Below are 21765 nucleotides of genomic sequence, written 5' to 3' on the forward strand. Positions count from 1 at the left end.
CTTCTCGAGCTTCATGAACAACTTTGCAAGAAGATAGCTCATCTAGATGCTGAGAATGCCCGACGTGGGAAGGAGCATCAAGAGCTTCTCATCTACGTGAAAGAGAAAGATCCAGCATATGATACTATTATTGCTTCCTTGCGACCAAGAGTACCAGCAACAACACCAGCAACCACACCTGAAGACTCCACACCTGAAGACAACACACCACCAGCCACCGTGTCAGGTACTCACCAGCCACCGAGTTAGACGCAACACCAGCCACCACATCCCCTTTATCCACTTACTCCAAGTTCTAAACATTGTCTTTTCTAAAAAAACATGAATTGCTTATTTGAGACTTTTTACTTGTTTTTGCTTTAGGATGATCTTTTTGGTTAATACATAATTATGCTAATCTTAATGTTTAATGAATGATTATGATATATTTTGTGGTAATTTGGTTTTTAATTTTAATTTATTGTGATTCATTCCAAATTTGATAGATAAAGCAGGTTTATTATATGCTAAAATGTCACCAATTGCAACCAAATTTATTTCTATGAAATTATCAGACTAGTGACAAAATGGTTACTAATAAACAAGGACTATTTTGCGACGACGGAAATTAGTCTGAAAATGGTCACACAATTTAATCACTAACTTGCGACTGACTTGTCACTACCTTTACGACCAAAGCTTCCTAATATCAAGAGTCTATAAAGAGTCGCTTATTAGCGACTGAATTAGACCAGTCATAATTCCGTCGTAAAATTGCGAACCTTTTGAGACACCTAAATTTTGCGACCATTTTTTTGCGACTATCTTAAGTAGTCGCATAGTAGTCGCAAAGTAGGTTTTTGCGACGGTTTAGCGACGATTGTTGGAGTCGCTAAATGCAGGTTTTCTTGTAGTGTATGTGCATGATGGGTTCTTGTTCCGAGGCTGGCGTCTTTGCATCCCTACTAGTTCCATTCGTGAGTTGTTAGTCCGAGAAGCACACAGTGTAGGTTTGTCCGGGCATTTCGGCATCACCAAGACTCTGGCCGTGCTCCAAGAATACTTTTATTTGCCAAAGATGCGAAGCATGGTCGAGAAGCACTGCGGACGCTGTGTGGTGTGTCAAGCGTCAAAGTCAACTACTCACCCTCACGGCCTATACATGCCTCTACCGGTGTCGACAGCACCATGGATAGACCTATCAATGGATTTTGTCCTCGGCTTACCTCTCTTACACCATAAGGACAGCTTGATGGTCGTGGTGGATCGGTTTTCGAAGATGGCTCACTTTATACCGTGCAACAAGAACCACGATGCGGAGCAACTGGCCAACCTCTTCTTCAATCAAGTAATCAGACTCCACAGTTTACTGCACACCATCATTTCGAATCGTGACCCGAAGTTCCTTGGCCATTTCTGGCGAACGTTTTGGAAGAAGCTTGGCACCAAACTATTGTATTCCACCACCGCACATCCGCAGACCGATGGCCAGACCGAGGTCGTGAATCGTTCGATTGGAGCTTTACTTCGGACAGCGATCGCGAGCAACAAAGGATCATGGATCAAGTGCGTCCTACTCATCATGTTCGCGTACAACCAAGCCGTTCACTCGTCCACCAAGAAGTCACTGTTCGAAGTTGCCTACGGTTTCAAGCCTCTCACGCCGATGGATCTCTTACCCTTACCACAAGACGAGGTCGAGAGTCAAGAAAAAGCCGCGAGAGCCAAGTTAGTCAAGAAGCTTCACGAGGAAGTTCGGGCAAACATCGAAAGGAGGACCGAACAGTATGCGCGCTTCTTGAACCGCAGACGCAATCTTGTGTTATTCAAGCCAGGAGACTGGGTTTGGTTGCACCTAAGGCCGGAACGGTTCCAACAGAAGAGGAAGGACAAGCTCAGCCCACGCGGTGACGAATCGTTCAGAGTCATCGAGAAGATCAACGACAACACCTACCACCTTGAACTGCCAGGTGAGTATAATACGTCAACCTCCTTTAATATTACTGATCTCGTTCCATTTGACGCAAGTGACGACGAAGAAGTTTTGGGGACAAAACCTTTTCAAGGGGGAGGGAATGATGCAAGCACGGGACCAGAACCTGACCGAGACGCACCGGACGCGACCAAGACGCTTGCACCGAGCACGGGACAACCGCCAGCCAACGTACCTGAAATCTCCCTGGGAGCCATAACAAGGTCTAAGAGCTCTTCCAAGTCCACCAGGCAGAGAATCAACCTATTTGTCCAAGCGTTTGTCCAAAGCTGCGACCCGACCGAAGAAGTTTGAGAAGAGACCATCCGCTCGGCCTTCATCCTTACCCAAGGATGAAGGCAACCAAGTCGTTAGAGCAAGGAATCGTACTCTTTTTCCTCACTCCGGGTTTGTCCCACGAGGTTTACCGGAGGAGGTTTTAACGAGGCGAGAAGCTTTAGCGCAAACGTTCGAAGCCAAAGTCGTTTCCCGCGCCAAGGCCGAAGACGTGTCTTTCTTTTTACTTATGCTTTGCGTTTTGAACAAACTCTAGAACTCTCCCTTTTGTAACGTTAAGTAGAGCGACGTGTGTGGTTGTGTTTGAATCACTTAGGAGAGCGACGTGTTTTCTTTCAAAGAGAACACGTCAAAGGCAACGTGTGCGGACCATTGTGAGGCTGCGTGTCCCTAGTCTCTCCTAAACCTAGCTCTATTTAAACCCTCTCTTATTTTCCTGTAGCCTCAGACTTGAATGAAATAAAAACATTTCCAAAGAGAGATTCTTTAACCCTTGTCTCAGTCCTCTCCTTAGAACCAATCCGGGATTGCTCTACCGAGAGAACCCTAACGACTCGAACCAGGTTCACCATCGTTAGTCTGACCGTATCGTGAGGTGAGCCATTCCTCTCGTGTCGTCGTTCGATCGATCGTCGTTCTCATTTCCTCTAGCCGAACCGTACATCAATTCGCTAGCCATTCCGCAACTCTACCGTCTGTACCGTACCGAAGCCGCTCGACCATGACGAGTCCAGAGTGCGAACTTTCGAACCACTCGTTTGTTTGTCGTGAAACTCGATTTCCATCTTTTTTTCCTCCATAGAGTCGATCCACCGTGCCTTGTCCAAGAGAAGTTGCTCCTAGCTCGATCGGCCCGAGAGCACTCGTTTTTGTCCGTACCGTGAGACGTCCGGCGCTCGCATCAAGAAGTGTCCCTTGAGTTGGATTTTCAAACTGTTCTTCCTCTTCGTCAAAGATTGGACCAAAATCTTCCTTTTACTCTTTATCGTCCTCGGACTCCACTTCACCGTTGTCTAGGAGGATCATTACCTTTTGATTCGGACATTTGGTAGCATAATGTCCAAGTCCTTGACATTTGAAACACCGAATATCCCTTGCCCGATTGTTGGTCTCGACTGCCTTTCCGTTATCAAGACGAGCACGAGCATTACTTAAAACTGAATTTGATATGGTTGGAGACTTATCTTTATCTTGATAACTTTGTTTTGGAGAAAAGGAAGGTTTATAGAAACTCCTCCTCTTGGTTTGTTGTTCGATTAGGATCGCCTTGTGCAACATTTCCTCAAAGCTTTCATATTCTTGAAGCTCCATTCTGTCCTGAATGTCTCGGTTGAGGCCTGCAAGGAATCTGGCCATGGTAGCTTCTAAGGTCTCATCAACATCAGCCTTGATCATTAAGCTTTCTATTTCCTGGAAATAGTCCTCCACATATTTCGTTCCTTGAAGCAATCGTCTGAGTTTTTGGTGGAGATGTTTGTGGTAGTGAGCCGGCATAAACTGTTTCCTCATCAAGGTAGTGAGCTCATCCCATGAAGCTATTGGTCTTCCACCTGTCCATTTCCTGTGAGTCACAACTTGATCATACAATTTAATATCATAGCCTATAAACTCAGTTGCTGCTAACCTAACCTTCTTGAGTTTCGAAAATTTTTGACAATCAAACACTAACTCCATTTTCCTTTCCCATTCTAGGTAAACATCCGGATCGTTTTTACCTTCAAAGGTTGGAATTTTAAGTATTAAACCACCTAAATTGTCATTTCTTGTACCAAAAGGATTAACATCACCTTGATCACAGTTTCTAAGACTTCATCTAGGTCGATTGATGGATCGATCATCTTCTTTATGGAACTCCTCTTCTTCAATTTCCTCCTCGGGCCGGTAAGTCCTCCTTGAACGTTCCCTCTTGGGTGCAGGTCTAGAACGGGTTTGTTGGCTGTTCTGAATCTCGTTTAGCCTCTGATGAAGTTCTTCTAGACCTGTATTCATAAGGTTAGTAATAGTGTAATTCAATGCCCTCATTTGCAAGTTAGATAGCCCGACGACATAATTTCCTGGCCGATCTCTTTCTCCATCACTTTCCATGGTTTCCTGAAAACTTAACACCAATAGTTAGCAAATAAAAAATCCTCACACACTTAAGTGTTTATCTCGATTTTGTTAGGTCACTCAAGAGATTTCTCCCTAAGTTCTAAGAGAACAAATCTAAGCAACCCAATGGAATTCCCAAGAAACAAGGGAAGAAGGAAGATACAAAGACAAGAGGATTTTGTGAAATATGTTTTAACCACTTGATACGCCCAAATTCGAGGATCACTCAGCCAGATTAGAAAGGATAGAAACTTGCCAAGGTGCAAGGTGCAACGAGGGAGATTTAATGGATTGAGGGGTCGCACAGCAGTAGCGGAAGGCTGCTGATATTCTTAACTCCAATCGCTGTTAGATATGACACACTAGTCCAGCAAGAGGAGGGTGTTGCTTGGATATTACACACCAAGAAACAAAGAAGTGTTCTAGAAAAAAGAACAAAGAGATAGACTCTTAAAATGAAAAGGAAAATTGATTGATTATTCTCAAATGAGATTACATGATTTTATATAGGGATAAGAAACTTGGTAACAAAGCCAAATATTGATTATTCTTGAAACTAAAACATAATAAAGATAGATAGTTGAATAAAGACCCAACTCTTGAAGTTTGCCTTTCAAAGGTGTCCTTCCCAAGTGAGTTGAACTCTATTGTCGTCACCCCTCTTTGACCACAAAATAAAGTAATTATTTTGGGCTTTCTAGGACTTGAATTAGGCTCAAAATGGACTGGACTTGGTAGACAACATCCCCAATAGAATTTCCTATGCCCTCCTTGCCCATAATCTCTTGAATTAGCCCAAATAAGTGCATCCTTGAAATTCTTTCTCTTCCACTCCTTGGTCCAATTTTGCTGATGAGAAACAACATGGGCTGTACCATTTCTTCACTTTTGCCTTAGTAGACACAACACATGATTGCCATACATAATTCTGGAAGCTCTTAAACCAGTTGAACCTAAAACTCTTCAAATGAACAACTAGATTAACCTCCTTAGGCAAATGGAATGTATCGCAAATGGTTGTTTGGCTGGAAGAATTGAACTTCAACTTTGTTTGTGTTGAACAAGGCTCAAGGATCTTCATGGATGGTCTCATGATCATCTCATACCCGTCCTCTTGAAAAAATTTCGTCCTCAAAACTGTAAGGCCTTGGGTTAGAGAGTGTTGAAATGATTCTTCAGGCATAGATAATATTGGATACCTCTTTATTGGTGCATTAGTTAAATAATCCATACTGACAAGGTTGTTGATGAACATGCCTTCCTTCACGGCTTCCTTAGTCTGATCTTTGCTGACCTATTTGTGCTTTGGTAACTCGGCTTCCATTTGCTCACTCAGTGAATTTGTTATTTCCAACAGATTCTTCTGAACCAGCAGCTCCTTATGCTCCTTTGGTGATGGTAAGAAATCAAATACAACATGCTCTTCCTTATAAACAAGAGACGTCCTTGCTTGTTGGTAACCTGGCGTGACAGTAGACACTCTATTAGTTGGTCTGGAAGTCCTCCTTAGAATATGATTTGAACCACGATGGTGATTGTAATGACCCATATCACGAAGTACATACCGGACGTGAGTAACGTGCACGAAGGACGTGGAGATGTCTTGAAAAGACAAAGAAAAGGGAATTTTCAAGAAAGGGCTAAGTGACTTGTGTTTAAAGTTACCAAGTTGCGGAAGGGTCCAGGGCCAAAGAACGGATGTGAATTGATGGGACATCCGGTTCATGGGATGATGAAGAAACAAGGATGATGGTGAAAAGAAGGAAAAGGGAGAAATGGGCATGGAAAACGGTACAAAGGACGTAAGATGGACCATGGGAACAGAATGGCCGTGTACCAGCCGGACGGACGATGTACCGCAGGACCACGGATGGATCGGACGTGTCGAACGGGAGATCCGAAGATGGACAGGAGGACTGAGGACTGCCAAGGAAATAGACTCGCGGATGAATGGGAGAGAGATGCCACATGTCACGCGATTAACCCACTTCCGCCAGCGAGTGAGATACACGCGCAAGTGGGGGAGGGTACATGCAAAAAATGTGACACTTGTCACTTGATTTTTGCCACTTGCTAGAATATGAAATCGAGTGAAGTGCTTATAAATAGCACCTCTATCCTCTCATTTTCGACCAAAACCTCTCTAGACACTAAAGCTCTGCCCAAATTTTCTCTCAACTCTTTTGGAGAGAAAATCTCTTGATTTCGAGTGAAGAGGAAGAAGAAGAAGAAGATCTCGTCGGTGGGAAGCTCGCTCAAGGGGAGGTGTTGTTAGGTCGGCGTAGTGTGGTGGAGTTCCAATCGGCCAAAGGTCTTCAAAGCCAAGGTGAGTTGTGGATTTTAAGGGATGAGAGGTGTGTGAGCTCTCTAGCTCTCGCATCGGCCCTTGTTGTGTGTTGCATGGTACTTGTTGCATGTAGATCTAGAGAGATGCATGTAGACAAGGGGGTTTTTAGAGCATTCTTGGGGGAGAATGATTTTATCTTAGACTAGATGCAAGTGTGAAATGCCTTGCATGCTAGATCTATTGATTTTAAAACTTGTGATGGATAAAAATAATTTTAGAAACCTCATGCAAGTGTGAAATGCCTTGCATGTTGGATTTCTAGAGTTTTAAGAATTTTTCCGAAGGGTGGAAATAATTTCTAAAACTCTCAAGCAAGTGTGAAATGCCTTGCATGATAAGTTTTGGGGTTTTTAAGAATTTTTCAAGGGTAGGAAAATATTTTAAAAATCTCATGCAAGTGTGGAAGGTCTTGCATGATCGATTTTGGGAATTTTGGGGGTTGTGTTATGCTTGTTAAAATTGTAATTTAATTTTGCATAATATTTGGGTGAGGTTAAACCCCTAGATCCGATGAGAGATCGATCTACGGAGTGGTTTATTTTTGGTGAGTCCATATGTGAATTTCCGGGATGGAAAGAGTCATATGAAGGACCCAAAAATTTAAAGATTAAGTTTAACCTCTATAAATTGGAAGAGTGGTTGTTGGTGAGGCCATGCGAGGAAGAGTGCCGCATGTGAACCCAAAACCAATGAAATATAACCTCATGGTGTCGATGGAAGATCGAACCATTGGAGTGTTGGTTTCTAAAGACATGCGAGAATCTCCAGGTCGGAAAGAGCCACATGCATAAGGAATAATTTGGGGTTTAAATGCATGTAAAAAAATGGTTAACTAAAAGACTTCAAAATTTGGGGGTTGGGAGCATTTAGGATGCATGCATGGTAGGATTTTCTTAAGTTGCATGAATCATTTCTTGTGGCTTAAGTTTGTGTGGTGATTGTTGTTGCTGGCATGTGTTGCTTGCTTTTTGTGTGGTTTTGGTTGTGCTTAATTCTTGGAGTCTTGAGTCCTAGAGTTAAGTGTTTTCCTAGCTAGTTTGCGGGTTTAATGTCTCGGTCCGTAGCTAGAGATCATACTCTGTTCCTGACATGTGTGTGGAAGTCCGATGAGCTAATCCAGAGGGATCTCATGGCATGACGGCTTTGGGTCTAGCTAGCTACTAGCCTGAACCGCATGACGATGCGGCACAGTATACCCGATTGTTACCTGGGATGGGTAACAACTCGGAGGATTTGGGGTGTGTCCAGTTGGTTGCGTTTTTGGTATCAACGCGGAAGAGAGTTGGGACAGGACAGAGGATCGATGGGCCCTAGGTTGTGGAGATATGTCTAGGATGTGTTCCCTAGGTTGATTGTGATATCCCTGGGTGAGGTCTTGTAGTGTCAGTCATGGTGTGGATACCTGACTTTGGAGTCAAGCGTGGTCAAGTTATCTTGATGCACGACTAACACTTTCCACTTTGGCAGTGATTGCAAGGTGAAGTGGCGTGGAGGCCAAGTTAGAGTCAAGGTCTAGACGAGTTGGGTCTTGTTTGTTCCTTGATTGATTGATTGATTGAGTGGTTGATTGCTTGTTAAGCTTCCGCATTGCGTGCTTTGATTGTGGGGTAGTTGGATGTGTTGAGATAGCATGTTATAGGGAGATAGCATGTTATTGGGGGATAGCATGTTTAGAGGGTTACCCAACTCACTGAGTGATCTTAGATTGCTCACCCTTCTCCACAATTGTTTTTCTTGCAGGGAAAGTTAAGAGGGTAGTACCGAGTTTAATGGATCGGATAAGATGTTTTCGTGCTGTGTTGCAAAGTCCTTGCTTCTTCTTGTTATTTTTATTTCTTTGTTTCTTTGTTAAGTTGGATCCAACGCTTTGGTTTTCTGTTGTTATTGATTTTGTAAACTTTATTCTATATATATTAAATCGATTATTTTCATATATAAATCGGACAAGTGGAGCTGGTACGGATTAGTCCGGGCCAGCATAACGCTGCGTACGTACCAAGGGTTGCAAAGCCTAAGGAATGTACGTAGCAGATAGACGGGCGCCAGTGGACTGGCTGGGGATTCTAATTTGTTGGTGGAACTTCAAAATACCCATGTTATAATCCACTCTTTCTCTTACTTCTCTAGCACTTCTTGGTCTCAAGTGGCTCTCTCTTGAGGATTGACTACTGTAATAATCATCAGCCCTTGCTACTCTAGGTTGGTCTATTTCTCTTCTATGATGCAACATTTGTGGTTGTCTCGGATGTGCCTCCGCTTGAACTTCATCCAACCTTTTGTAGATGGCATTCATCTCAATCTTCCACGACCTTCGCATCTCTTCCGTAAGTGCTTAAAATAGTAGATTTGGAATCCCAAGCTCTCTGTCTTCGATGATCCCACAATCTCGAGGATCATTATACATTTTTTTTTCTTTTTTCTTTCTTTTTTTTTTCTTTTTTTTCTTACTTTTTTCGTATTTTTTTTCTTTTCTTTTTTTTTGTTTTTTTGTTTTTGTTTTGAAAGAATATGAATAGATAGAAAATGAAAGAAAATGATAGAAGATGAAAAGATAGAAGAAGAAAGAAAAAGATGAAAAGATGGATATATAAAAAGATCAACGGACAAGTACCGGTTGAGTGGCTGTGATACCACTTGATACGCCCAAATTCGAGGATCACTCAGCCGGATTAGAAAGAATAGAAACTCGCCAAGGTGCACGGTGCAACAAGGGAGATTTAATGGATTGAGGGGTCGCACAGGAGTTGCGGAAGGCTGCTGATATTCCCAACTCCAATCGCTGCTAGATATGACACACTAGTCCAGCAAGAGGAGGCAGTTGCTTGGATATTACACACCAAGAAACAAAGAAGTGTTCTAGACAAAAGAACAAAGAGATAGACTCTTAAAAATGAAAAGGAAAATTGATTGATTATTCTCAAATGAGATTACATGAGTTTATATAGGGATAAGAAACCTGGTAACAAAGCCAAATATTGATTATTCTTGAAACTAAAACATAATAAAGATAGATAGTTGAATGAAGACCCAACTCTTGAAGTTTGCCTTTCCAAGGTGTCATTCCCAAGTGAGTTGAACTCTATTCTCGTCACCCCTCTTTGACCACAAAATAAAGTAATTATTTTGGGCTTTCTTGGACTTGAATTAGGCTCAAAATGGACTGGACTTGGTAGACAACATCCCCAATAGAATTTCCTATGCCCTCCTTGCCCATAATCTCTTGAATTAGCCCAATAAGTGCATCCTTGAACTTCTCTCTCTTCCACTCCTTGGTCGAATTTTGCTGATGAGAAACAACATGGGCTGTACCATTTCTTCACTTTTGCCTTAGTAGAAACAACACCTGATTGCCATACATAATTCTGGAAGCTCTTAAACCAGTTAAACCTAAAACTCTTCAAGTGAACAACTAGATTAACCTCCTTAGGCAAATAGAATGTATCGCAAATGGTTGTTTGGCTGGAAGAATTGAACTTCAACTTTGTTCGTGTTGAACAACGCTCAAGGATCTTCATGGATGGTCTCATGATCATATCTCCACTCCAAGGCTGAATTTCTCCTCAGCCATCATGATTTCTCTTCCACCACCTAGCCAAATGCAATCTTTTTTTTTGTTATATATTAGGATTGTTTTTTCTTCTTTCTTTGTTTTTTTTTTTTTTTTTTGAAAATAGAGATGACCTAGGTAAGGAGATGGCCCAGATTTAAGATAGAAAGAAGAAAAAGTGTTTAGAAATGGAAGATGAGAAGATGAACAGACAAGTACCGGTTGAGTGGCTATGATACCACTTGATAAGCCCAAATTCGAAGATCACTCAGCCGAATTAGAAATGATAGAAACTCGCCAATGTTCAAGGTGAAACGAAGGAGATTTAATGGATTGAGGGGCCGCACAGCAGTTGCGGAAGGCTGCTGATATTCCCAACTCCAATCGCTGCTAGATATGACACACTAGTCCAATAAGAGGAGGCTGTTGCTTTGATATTACACACGAAGAAACAAAGAAGTGTTCTACACAAAGAAAAAACAGATAGACTCATAAAATGAAAAGGAAAATTGACTGATGATTCTCAAATGAGATTACATGTGTTTATATAGGATATAAAACTTGGTAACAAAGTCAAGTATTAATTATTCTTGAAACTAAAAGAAAATAAATATAGATAGTTGAGTAAAGACCCAATTCTGATGTTTTTCTTCCCAAAGTGTCCTTCCCAAGGGGAGTTGAACTTCATTTTCGTCACCCCTCTTTGACCACAAAATAAAGTGATTGTTTTGGGCTTTCTTAGGCTTGTATTAGGCTCAAAGTGGGCTGGACTTGATAAGTATCATCCCCAATAGATTTTCCCAAGCTCCCATTGGCCATAAGCTCTTGAATTAGCCCATGAAGTGCATTCCTTATCTTCTTAGCTTTTGCTATAGTCATTTGTCCTTCAGGTATAAGAAATGGTTCCTCAGCTACAAGATCCTCTGGTTCAAGCTTAGCTACATTTTCCTTATGTTCAAACACAGCTAAAAACTCATCCTACTTAGCTCCATCCATCATCACATCAGATAATATTGTTCCATCCCTCTCTTCCTATAATCATATCTAAGACCTGTGGCAAAACATCATCTAAATAATAAAAATATGGTATCAGAATTTAGAAATGAACTTCTTGAAATAATAAATTTACGATAAACAAACAAAATTTGGTTCCTCTTCCTTCACAGCTTTGGGAGGAAGTTGAAACTAGTCTTCGAAGTTGAAACTTTTATGTTCTTATTAAAAATTGAGAGGAAAGCCATTTTGAGTAATACCTTGGCAACAGCATTGGGAGGATAGTCTCCAAGTAGTCTTGCATCAACGCATTGCTTCACTCTGTCTTCACTTAGTTTAGGGGTTTCCTGCGACAACACACAATATCTTTAACAATAATTCATTTCTAGGGAACATTTAGAGTCGCAGTAATCAATATAAACACACACACACACACAAAACAAAAACAACAGAATTGTGGAAAAATCAATTCCACAAGTAAAGTCAATACTATATCAGAAAATCACTACAAGAAACTTGCACATTGATAGCACCAGAGGATAGCTCTTTTCGCGTAACTGCTATTAAAGAAAGTAGGTTGGATTGTAATAGCATAGGATAACACTAAAAAAATGCTAAGCCAAAATTTTAGTAAGCGGGAATTTTTAGAGCCTATATTTTGGTGTGAGCGCTAAAGACTTTGCCAAAAAAACACAGTTACTCTCAGACTTTTCCTTCAAAAAATTTTGGAGACACAGGAAGAAAAAAAGCTTTCACCAAAAAAAAAAAAAACTCTCGACAAATGTTTTCTTCTCTCTCAGATCCTCCACACCATGCCCTCGACTCCTTCTTCCGTCGTCGTAATCTTCCGTCGTTAAGGTACCACTATTCCTCACGTCTTCTCTTTTCTTCTTCTACAACCTTTTCCGTCAATTTCGGCGATTTCTTTCGGTGAAACCAATAACCTTCCTCGTCAATTTCTGGTGAATGCTTGAGACAGATCCGGCCAGCTCCAGCCATTTCCCAGCTTGATGTCTGGACGCTGGTCCTTATTGCAGACCTTGGCGTCATCTTCGATGGTTGGATGCAGGTGGCTTTAAAAGGGGATCTAGGGCTTTTTATAGATTTTGGTTAAATTCTCGAACCTTACAATATATATGGTTTGCCTTACAGCCCTTACAAGTTTTGTGTATACAGTTTTTGATTCCGGCTAACCCTATATTGATTTCGCATCTGAAACTGCAGATACTGCCACTGCTTCATCTTCTCAGGTTTTTGGAATTTGCCTTTGATTTTTCTCTTAAACTATGGCAACGGGATGCGAAATGGTTATATCTGAAACCATGAGAGGGTATAATTCCATTTCCCCTCCTCGGTTCTTAAACATACTGCTAGTGTCTCTAAAAGCACAGTATTGTTGTAGCCGGATTATGAACATAGGGGCTAGTGTCACTACAATATGATTTGCTTTTTGTCCTTGTAGTTATCATTGCCGTTCTCGGAGTTTATCAGATTCTGCAAGCAGCATATAAGAAGTATAGAGAATGATTCATGTGTTAATGCTATGGCAGATTCCTATAGTGAGGACCATATACCTGGACAAATATACCTAGCACAGGTTATGATGATATCTAGTTTTCGTCTTTGTGCTTTTGGTGTATGTAGAGCCCGACAACAAGAGGTTGAAAATGTGGATATTTTCCAGAGTTAACTAAAACGCAGCTCAAGCGGCGTTGACTATTGCAAGTAAGTTTCTCTTTTTATTATTGGGTTTAGATGAGTTGTTTCTAGGAATTTTTGTCTCAGATATTGATGTAATGATGTAGAGGATATACATAACTCTGTATTGGTCTCTTAGATTGATTTAGTACTTTGTTAGCTGAAGAGAATATATGTGCCAGATTCGAAAGTCAGTCTCACTCTTTATCTGGTAGCGACATTGATAAAATCTCTAGAGAAACCGAAGGAAAGCTCTCTAGATTTTGTATAAGAAAGACAGATTCTTTTATTACGAGTAGAAGTGTTTACACTTTCGAGCCAAGTAACTAATAAGCAAAGTAAACTTCCTTATGTTACTCAGGAAGTGATCTCCAAAGTCCAAGCATTGTGGGAAAATTTTGAAGTGACTTTGAGTTTGAAAGGTTTGATAAAGTATGAAACAGGTTAGACTGCTAAGAAGATATGATGATTTGCGGAAATCAATGGCAGTGATCACTGATCATGCCAAGCTTCTCGTCAAGTTTTGATTCTTTTGACTGTAACACAATGTGTGGGATTCTCGCTGTTCTTGGTTGCATCGACAGCACTCAAGCTAAACGTTCTCGTATCATTGAACTCTCTCGCAGGTACTCTCTCTCAATCTTCCCCTGTTTCATTCAATCAATCACCCATCAACTTCTTCTCGTAATCTATAAATGCTGCGCATTGTTACTGAATAATCGATTATGAATGAATTGGAATAAAGTTCTCAACTTTTTTTATGGATGGAATAGAATGTGTTTGCTTAATCGATTGATCAGTCACTGTTTGATTTGGCTGCCAAAAAAAAGATTTGATCTTTGTGGAGAAGACCCGAATTGATTGTTTGGATTGATTACTTCTGTTTGTGTAGGTTGAGGCATAGAGGTCCTGATTGGAGTGGACTCCATTGTCATGAAGATTGTTATCTTGCTCATGGGCGTTTAGCCATCATTGACCCAACTTATGGAGAACAACCGCTCTATAACGAAGACAAGACCATCGTTGTCACGGTACTTGAAACTATGTCAATCATGTGTGAACAAATGTCAAATTTTAGACCTTTGTCAATTGTATCATCTGAATAGTAAATCAAATGTGCTCACGATGTCAGGTCAATGGAGAGATATACAACCACAAGGTTTTGCATGAAAAGCTCAAGTCTCATCAATTCCACACTGGTAGCGACTGTGAAGTGATTGCACACCTTGTAAGTATCTGTAATTGAGAAAAGACTGAATTGTTGCTTATGGATTACTATCTGTTGTACCTTTTTGCTTATTGCCAGTTAGTGAAAATGAAAATGTAACTGAGCATCTCTATTGTTGCATTTTGGTCTGTCTTGCAGTACGAAGAACATAAAGAATACGTCTTTTTCATACATTGAAAGTGAACTAGTGGCTGTTCATTAGATTGTTTCGCAAAGTGAGCAGCTAAGAAAGGCTTGGATGGGTTACATGAGTTTGTCTCTGTTCTTTGTAATGTTAGCTTTATTTTGTTTAAGACTTGGTGGCACTTATGTAAGACTTATTTTGGTTAATGTAATATTAAGGTTATGTATGTTGTTTCTTTCATGAAACAGAAATTTAATTAAATAAATTTTGAAAAAAAAAATACCATGACATATAAACTAGCACTAATTTTGTGTCACAATAAAATATATTATAGCTATAGTAGAATTTTCTACCATAGCGTGTAAAATGACTTATAACATTATCTTAAAAAATTAAAAAAACATGATAACAAAGCATTTGGTTACTGCTATGGTAGAAGACTCTACCATAACATACTTATATGCCGCTATCATATGTGTGGTATCTATGATAACAGTGGCCTAACATAGCATTTGTGAAAAAGCTATCAATGACGTATTATAGCATTTCTCTAATGCTATCAATGTAGATATTTGTTGTAGTGAATGTAAATTCAAGTTACTATACTCCACAAGTAAATTCAAGCAACAGCAACCACTCAGTCAGGTTACTTACACTTTCTTTAGAATTGTTCTCTTAGATGTTTGTGTATTACATTACATGTCAGTTGTCGAACAGAAACAGACTATTAAGTACTACTGGTGTTGATAATGTGTAATTAGGGATCACAATTCGATAATTCTGTACTTTTTTAATGGATATGCAAATACGAACTAGGCTACCTTTGTGGGTTTGGATAAAGAGACATGTATGCTTGTATCAATTATAAAGACAAAACATGGTTAGTATCGAGATGTATTAGAGCTTAACGGGTAAGGGAAATGGATATGATCATGATTAGAAAGTTGCGTTTGGAGATAAGCTGTGTGTTCACTAATTGGTTTTATTTATGTTCCTTCCTCCAGGTGACACAGCCAAGGAAGTGTCTAAAGTGTCTACCCCCAAGATCATGATATGAGAGGGTTGATAAAGTGAAGATTCCTTTTCATAAATTGCATTTGTATAACTAGTTTGGCATCAGAGTGTTTGTTGTTGTGATCCTTGTTTAATGTCGTAAGTAAACAGTGCCAGTCAAATAAGGTAAGATCGATCCTCTTTTGGATGTGATGGAAATGACACGTGTCAGCAAGACAGTGTACAGCAAAATGATACCGGAGATCCAAGTTATAAAATCAAAATTCTTTATGGTTTAGATCGGATATCTTCTTTTCCATAGTTCAGATATTCGAATTGATTCCCGAATATTTAGAACTGGGGGGGACTAATTGTTGGTGCGGGATTTAGCAACCCCGACATACCAAACTAAACCAGAAAGATAATTCGATTATTTAACCGGAAATCTGGTTAAGAACCCAATTAGGTATTATTTGAGACCTGTTCGGAAGAGGGAAGCCCAGCCTTGGAGACGAAGAACCGACTTCCCAATTTGCCTAGTGGCCGACTCAAGAAATGAAGCAACTTTCCTTATCTCAGTTCGTCTCATAAGAAAAGTTAATATATTATGTAATCAGTGGACATGTATAAATAAGGAGAGACTTCTCCATTGTAAATCATCCAAGATCGAATACAACAATTCAGTTTTTCCCATTGTTATTAGCAAAAAACCCTAGTTTGAGAGATCTAAATCCCTTCTCTAATTTCAAAGCTGAGATCGACTTTATAGAGAGATTATTTTCCTGAATTTGTTTCCCCCATTAAACAAATTCATTGTGGAAACCTAGTTTCTACAGAAGTGTCTAAAGTGTCTACCCCCAAGATCATGATATGAGAGGGTTGATAAAGTGAAGATTCCTTTTCATAAATTGCATTTGTCTAACTAGTTTGGCATCAGAGTGTTTGTTGTTGTGATCCTTGTTTAATCTCGTAAGTAAGCAGTGCCAGTCAAATAAGGTAAGATCGATCCTCTTTTGGATTTATTTTCAAGGCATTCATTATGGATCAGTTGGAGCCTATAACTTGATTAGGTCTTTGTTTAGTTGAATTAAATCGAAACAAAAAGTCTTGTTACATGAAATGAACATTTTTGATACCATGGTGATCAAAACTTGATCATTACGTTCTTTCATATATTATTATTACAAATGGTGAATAAAATACATGATTATGCATATATATATATGGATATGTATAATAATCTTATTTAGAATAAACGGAACAGAACATAGGGAATATCAGTTTCATTTTCATAATTTGGAACCTGAGGATGATGAATGGTCGAATTTACAAGCTGGACCGGATTTGCAAAGGCCGAAGCGACTGAAATCTGGGCAAACGGTTTGATTAGGTCTTAAAGGTAAGCCTTTGTTATTGAGGGCCAGTCCAGACTCTATCGGGGTTGTATTCATGGGGTGATGGTATTCGCATTCTTTTAGATCACAGTTTCCTGTTAGAAGATAGTTGCTGCATTCAGGTATGCCTGGACGTGTTGGCATTTTTTTGTCAGACATATTTTCTCTTCTCTTGTTAGACTTGGTATTGTTTGCATATACTTGATTATGTTCTACCTGTATATATATATATATATATATACATTAGAAGAAGATATCTAGCATTAAATACTCAAATGACATGTTTTGAAGAAATATATCATCATTAACATTTATTGTATATAGTTATAATTGTAATAGTTTTTTTTTAGTGATTAGATTTACCAATAGATATATGCATTCAATTATATAATACTTTTTAACTACATGTGACATAAGTCATTATATTTCATGAGTTATAAAGCTTTTTCAGAGAGGATACACCATCATATTTTATAAATTAGATACAGAAGTTATTATGCATACAAAAGTCAATTATGTATAATAATTACAATCTCTAAAAAATAATTATTATCTTTTTATAATAATTTTCATTAATTATAATTTTCTGTTTTAATTGTTAAAATATATTAAACAAATTGTTACAACTATTTAATTAACCATTTTAATTAATTTTGGTATATATATACCGTTACAGCTTTTACCTAATTTGATAAATCATTGCAAACTTTAGGGTTGTTTGGTAAATTTATGAAAAGCTACCAAAATATATTTTAGTAATTACCTTTCTTTATGATAGCTTTTCATAAAAAAAATCAATATTTAGTTACTATTATATATTTTATGAATCATTGTATCCAACACTGCAACATTTGATTTACACTACATGAAATGATGGTTTTAATAGCAGTATTTAATAGCAGATTTTTTGGTTTTGCTATAGTTAAATTTCTTAAAAAGTAACATAGCGTTTCCATATTTTGAAACACTATAGTAGGATGTGCGGGAATACATTTCAATCTGGTGCTTAGATTTTGGTTATATGATTGCATAGTCTAAAGTGAAAACACTATTGTAGGGGAAACCAAGAAAATGAAAATTGCATTGCCATCAAAATTTTTATTAAATAAATAAAAAATATATATAAAAAAAAAGAAGTAAAAAATGAAACTAGGTCTTACAGTCGCCACTTCTCTCATTCTTCTCTTTTTCTCTCTCTCTGAAACTCCGCCGAAACCATCTCAAATATTACCTGGTGAGGTCGAAAGTGACTCAGAAGGTAAAATATATGGTTGGGTGTTTGTTAATTTGCAATGCTATACTATAATTCATGTAAGGTAGATCTGAATCGTCTATTGTTTCTCACAGGAATAATGCAGTTAATCTTCGGTCGAATGTAATATTTGATACTTTATGATGTTTATCGGAGTTGAATTGATTATCTTATTATGTGTACTTGAAGTTGTTGTAATTATGATACTTCATTTCGTGTTCTGTTTGCAGAAACTAGATTCAAACTTCTTGTTCGGTCGTACCTTGATTTTATTTGTGTAATATATTATTTCTAGCTTTTTTTGTTTGCCATTTTGTTGTTGATGTGGTGTATATGAGTATCTGATCATTAAAGTTTTTATCACAATTGTACGTATAATTGGTGTCGGAGCTTGGGTAGTATTGGTGTAAAATGGACAAGGCATGAGTTTGACTTTCAAGGTATTTGTCTAATTCTGATCTGTTATTTTCATACATGGATTCATTTATAATGTGATTGTAAATTGTGCAATTTAATTAACTTGTACAGAAATAACCTTGAAACGACCTCACCCGGATTCCAACTCCTTAGCTAGGTGATATATCATGGTTTTTAGGTGTTTTTAGCCATGATATAAGTCTTATCTATAGAGTCTTTTGGTGTTTTTAGAGTCTTTTTGAGTCTTTATAGGATTTAACATGGATGAGAGCATAATGGAGCTAAATAGGAGGATTTGGAACATAATCAAGCATTGAGGCTGAGTTACAAAGTTGGGAGACGAAATTGAGAGAGTGCATCGATCGACACATTGATAGCATCGATCGACACATTGATAGCATCGATCGATGCTAGGCCAAATACGAAATTGGAAGTTTTCCCACAAGTTTTGAAGATTTACAAATCTGCCCCAAAGTCTTCCATATTTGCATCATTGGTCCCTGGACGTGTTTAGGAGTATAAATAGGATTTTTATGGTTATTGTTTAGACCTAAGCTTTATTTTTTCCCTGTAACTTTTGAGAGCAAAACCCTGAGAGATTTTTAGAGAGCTTTTGGAGAGAAGAATCAAGACTCCTTCAGAGAAGATTCAGAACTCCTTTACTTCTTCTTTAATCTCTTTCTTAATGCAATCTATTTTATTCATGATTTGTGTTCTTGCAATTATGTCTGAGTAGATCTGCTTGTTAGGTTTAGGGTTTCTCATTAGGGATTTCATGGATTGTTAGATCTGTTAATTTAGGATTCATTATCTTTCTTGTTCTTCACCATAGGTTGTTCTTAATGCTAGATCTTTGATTAGTCATCTGGATTTAGATATTAGGATTATTATTGATATGAGAATATAATTGATTTTCCTGATAAAACCTGTGGTGAGCAAAATTACTTTTTGCAAAGAGATTTGAATTAGTGATTTTGTGAACTTATCTAACCTGATTTTAAAGCTGATTTATTACCTAGAATTTTGCAAAGAGATTTGGATTTTCTGGTTTTAAATTTAGATAATATTTGCAGTGAGAACTGATTTATTTTATAATTGTGTTTAGAGTTCAAGAACGGTGCTTAATAGTTGAATCCTGTTTATTTAATTAATTGATCTGATTTTCCATGATTTCCTGAGAATTTCCCTAGGCCTAGCGTTTAATCCTTCTGAATTTTACATCTCTTTTAAATTCTGTTTTGCATTGTCTTTAATTTAATATTTTGATTTAGCATAATTAAAAGATAATAAATCTATTGTGTGAACTAGAGTTCTTGTGGATTCGATCCCTAAATACTACATTGACCTCTTAATTTGAGAGAGTAGCTCTAAGGTAAATTTGAGCATATCACTAGGTTCCATGGAAAACAATCTCACCGGAACCCCATAATTCCGACGAGTCAACCGGTGTAAAAATCACTTATTACAAAAACTTCCACCAATATAGGCAGATCCAACTAACCCATGCTCCGCATCCACAAGACACAATCATACAAACGTACTTCAGCTCCCCAAGCACGTATCAGAGTCATTCGGCATCCTACTGGAAAAACACTTGACTCCACCGTTCGAGCAAGCTTTCCTTATTCACTTAATTCCCAACCCCACATCATCTAGTTACTGAGTCGCCCAACCAACCATCCCTAACGACCGAGTAACAAGAAAGGTAGGCTGGAATACTTTATTCCGTCCAGCCACGAAACACTTCTCTGATGAACCCATCAATTCACCGTCCTAGCTTTAACTTGGTCCTACAAGCACCATGACCTTGCTCCATAAGCTTACAGAGGTTTCAGCTCAAACCGAGCTCATTGGTTCAACCAACAACACAACTTAACACAATTAAATCCATACAAGTGCTCCATATAAAAACTATAATAATTCACAAAATAACCGTTGAAATCGCAACTCCACCGCTGGATAAGGAGCCTGTACTATGAAGAATATCTCCACCAAATTTCGTATCGATCAGACTAGTTTTGCTCCTCCAAACGACGCCTAGAAAGAACCATCTCGGAACAGTTTCTAGGGTTCATACTTAACCCATATTTCACAGTTTTCAGCAAATACTTGGCCAGGAAGCAACGCACATAACTCTTTGAGATTAACTCTAAATGATGCTTGCTTAACTTCTATCGACTCTTGTCTTGATGTATATTACGCCAATATCATCTGACTCCCGGAAAAATGTCAGATACAGCGCCATCGAGCTTCCAAAGTCGACTACTTCAGACTGCCTTTATCTCCAACCTTCCTTCACTTTCTTTTCTCTTCTTCACCTCTGTTCACTTCACTCTGTCCTCCCACCACTAACAGAGCTACCCACAGCCACGAAATGACCAACCAAATCCATCAATGGTTCCCAGCATCTCTGAAACGTCACTTCTCTCTCCTCTCTCTCTCTCTTTTTCCTCTTTCCTCACTTTCCGATAGCAATATGTACAGCCATAACTCAGTGACACTGTACCATATCAACCACAATTATTGGCGTGACCCTGATTTGATGGAATACAAAACTAAACCAACCGGAGAAACCATCAATGCTACACATCAACGACTCACCTCTTCACGATTATATAAACACTTTAATAACCGGTCCTAAAGCTCAATCCAATAAACAAATCAATGCAACCAAGAAAATACGATCCTCTTCACATGACCACCAAACTCACAATTCAACAACTTACATAAAACAACAACATACACGAGAGTTAAGGGGTAGCCGATACCTTCTCAACAACACCGGTTTGCCCTCCGGTGAAGACGTGACTCGTTAAGGCACATGTTATGCACAACGAGAGTCTCTGTGTTCACAAACGGTGGCAACCAACACAAACAACATAATGATACGCCCAAAGTTGAGGATCACTTAGCCGGATTAGAAATGATAGAAACTCGCTAAGGTGCAAGGTGCAACGAGGGAGATTTAATGGATTGAGGGGTCGCACAGCAGTTGAGGAAGGCTGCTGATTTTCTCAACTCCAATCGCTGCCAGATATGACACACTAGTCCAGCAAGAGGAGGCTATTGCTTGGATATTACACACCAACAAACAATGAAGTGTTATAGACAAAAAAACAAAGAGATAGACTCATAGAATGAAAAGGAAAATTGATTGATGATTCTCATATGAGATTACATGTGTTTATATAGAGATATGAAACTTGGTAACAAAGCCAAGTATTAATTATTCTTGAAACTAAAATAAAATAAATATAGATAGTTGAATGAAGACCTAACTCTTGATGTTTTCCTTCCTAAGGTTTCCATCCTAAGGTGAGTTGAACTCCATTTTCGTCACCCCTCTTTAACCACAAATTAAAGTGATTATTTTGGGCTTTCTTTGGCTTGTATTAGGCCCAAAGTGGCATGGACTTGATAAGTATCCCCAATA

At 38.7% G+C, this 21765-nt stretch overlaps 1 protein-coding gene, 1 long non-coding RNA gene and 1 pseudogene across 11 annotated transcripts; 2 read left to right on the forward strand and 1 right to left on the reverse strand.

Annotated features, from left to right (window-relative positions):
* Positions 1–11820: 11820 nt before the first annotated feature.
* On the forward strand, positions 11821–14502 carry LOC104761783 (asparagine synthetase [glutamine-hydrolyzing] 2-like). Of its 8 annotated transcripts, none has more exons than XM_087493902.1 (8): positions 11821–12084; positions 12206–12365; positions 12451–12556; positions 12689–12951; positions 13286–13550; positions 13817–13955; positions 14057–14152; positions 14291–14502. In XM_087493902.1, the coding sequence occupies exons 5-8, from the start codon at positions 13426–13428 to the stop codon at positions 14327–14329; spliced, it is 399 nt and encodes a 132-aa protein (XP_087350028.1). In that variant the 5' UTR covers positions 11821–12084; positions 12206–12365; positions 12451–12556; positions 12689–12951; positions 13286–13425; the 3' UTR covers positions 14330–14502. The 8 variants fall into 8 exon arrangements, with proteins under 8 accessions (XP_087350028.1, XP_019098806.1, XP_087350029.1 ...); XM_019243261.2 differs by having other exon boundaries at positions 11873–12084; positions 12206–12335; positions 12777–12951; XM_087493903.1 differs by having other exon boundaries at positions 11911–12084; positions 12206–12335.
* Positions 14503–16379: 1877 nt separating this feature from the next.
* LOC147924652 (zinc finger CCCH domain-containing protein 13 pseudogene) lies at positions 16380–16894 on the reverse strand (annotated as a pseudogene). The gene has a single exon (XR_015586003.1). The product of XR_015586003.1 is annotated as a zinc finger CCCH domain-containing protein 13 pseudogene (transcript).
* A 609-nt stretch (positions 16895–17503) lies between these two features.
* On the forward strand, positions 17504–19039 carry LOC147924653 (uncharacterized). 2 transcript variants are annotated; one of them, XR_015585706.1, is made up of 3 exons: positions 17504–17921; positions 18011–18355; positions 18444–19039. It is a non-coding gene; the product is annotated as an uncharacterized LOC147924653 (long non-coding RNA). The 2 variants fall into 2 exon arrangements; XR_015585705.1 differs by having other exon boundaries at positions 17504–18355.
* The last annotated feature ends 2726 nt before the right edge of the window (positions 19040–21765 follow it).

The sequence above is a fragment of the Camelina sativa genome, chromosome 17 (assembly GCF_030686135.1).
Source record: "Camelina sativa cultivar CO46 ecotype springtype chromosome 17, ASM3068613v1".
NCBI lineage: Eukaryota > Viridiplantae > Streptophyta > Magnoliopsida > Brassicales > Brassicaceae > Camelina > Camelina sativa.

Coding starts and splice junctions, on each gene's coding strand:
- LOC104761783 (XM_087493902.1), top strand. CDS start 13,426: ATGCCAAGCTTCTCGTCAAGTTTTGATTCTTTTGACTGTAACACAATG. Junction 13,551..13,816: donor ATCATTGAACTCTCTCGCAG/GTACTCTCTCTC, acceptor CTGTTTGTGTAG/GTTGAGGCATAGAGGTCCTG. Junction 14,153..14,290: donor GTGAAGTGATTGCACACCTT/GTAAGTATCTGT, acceptor TCTGTCTTGCAG/TACGAAGAACATAAAGAATA.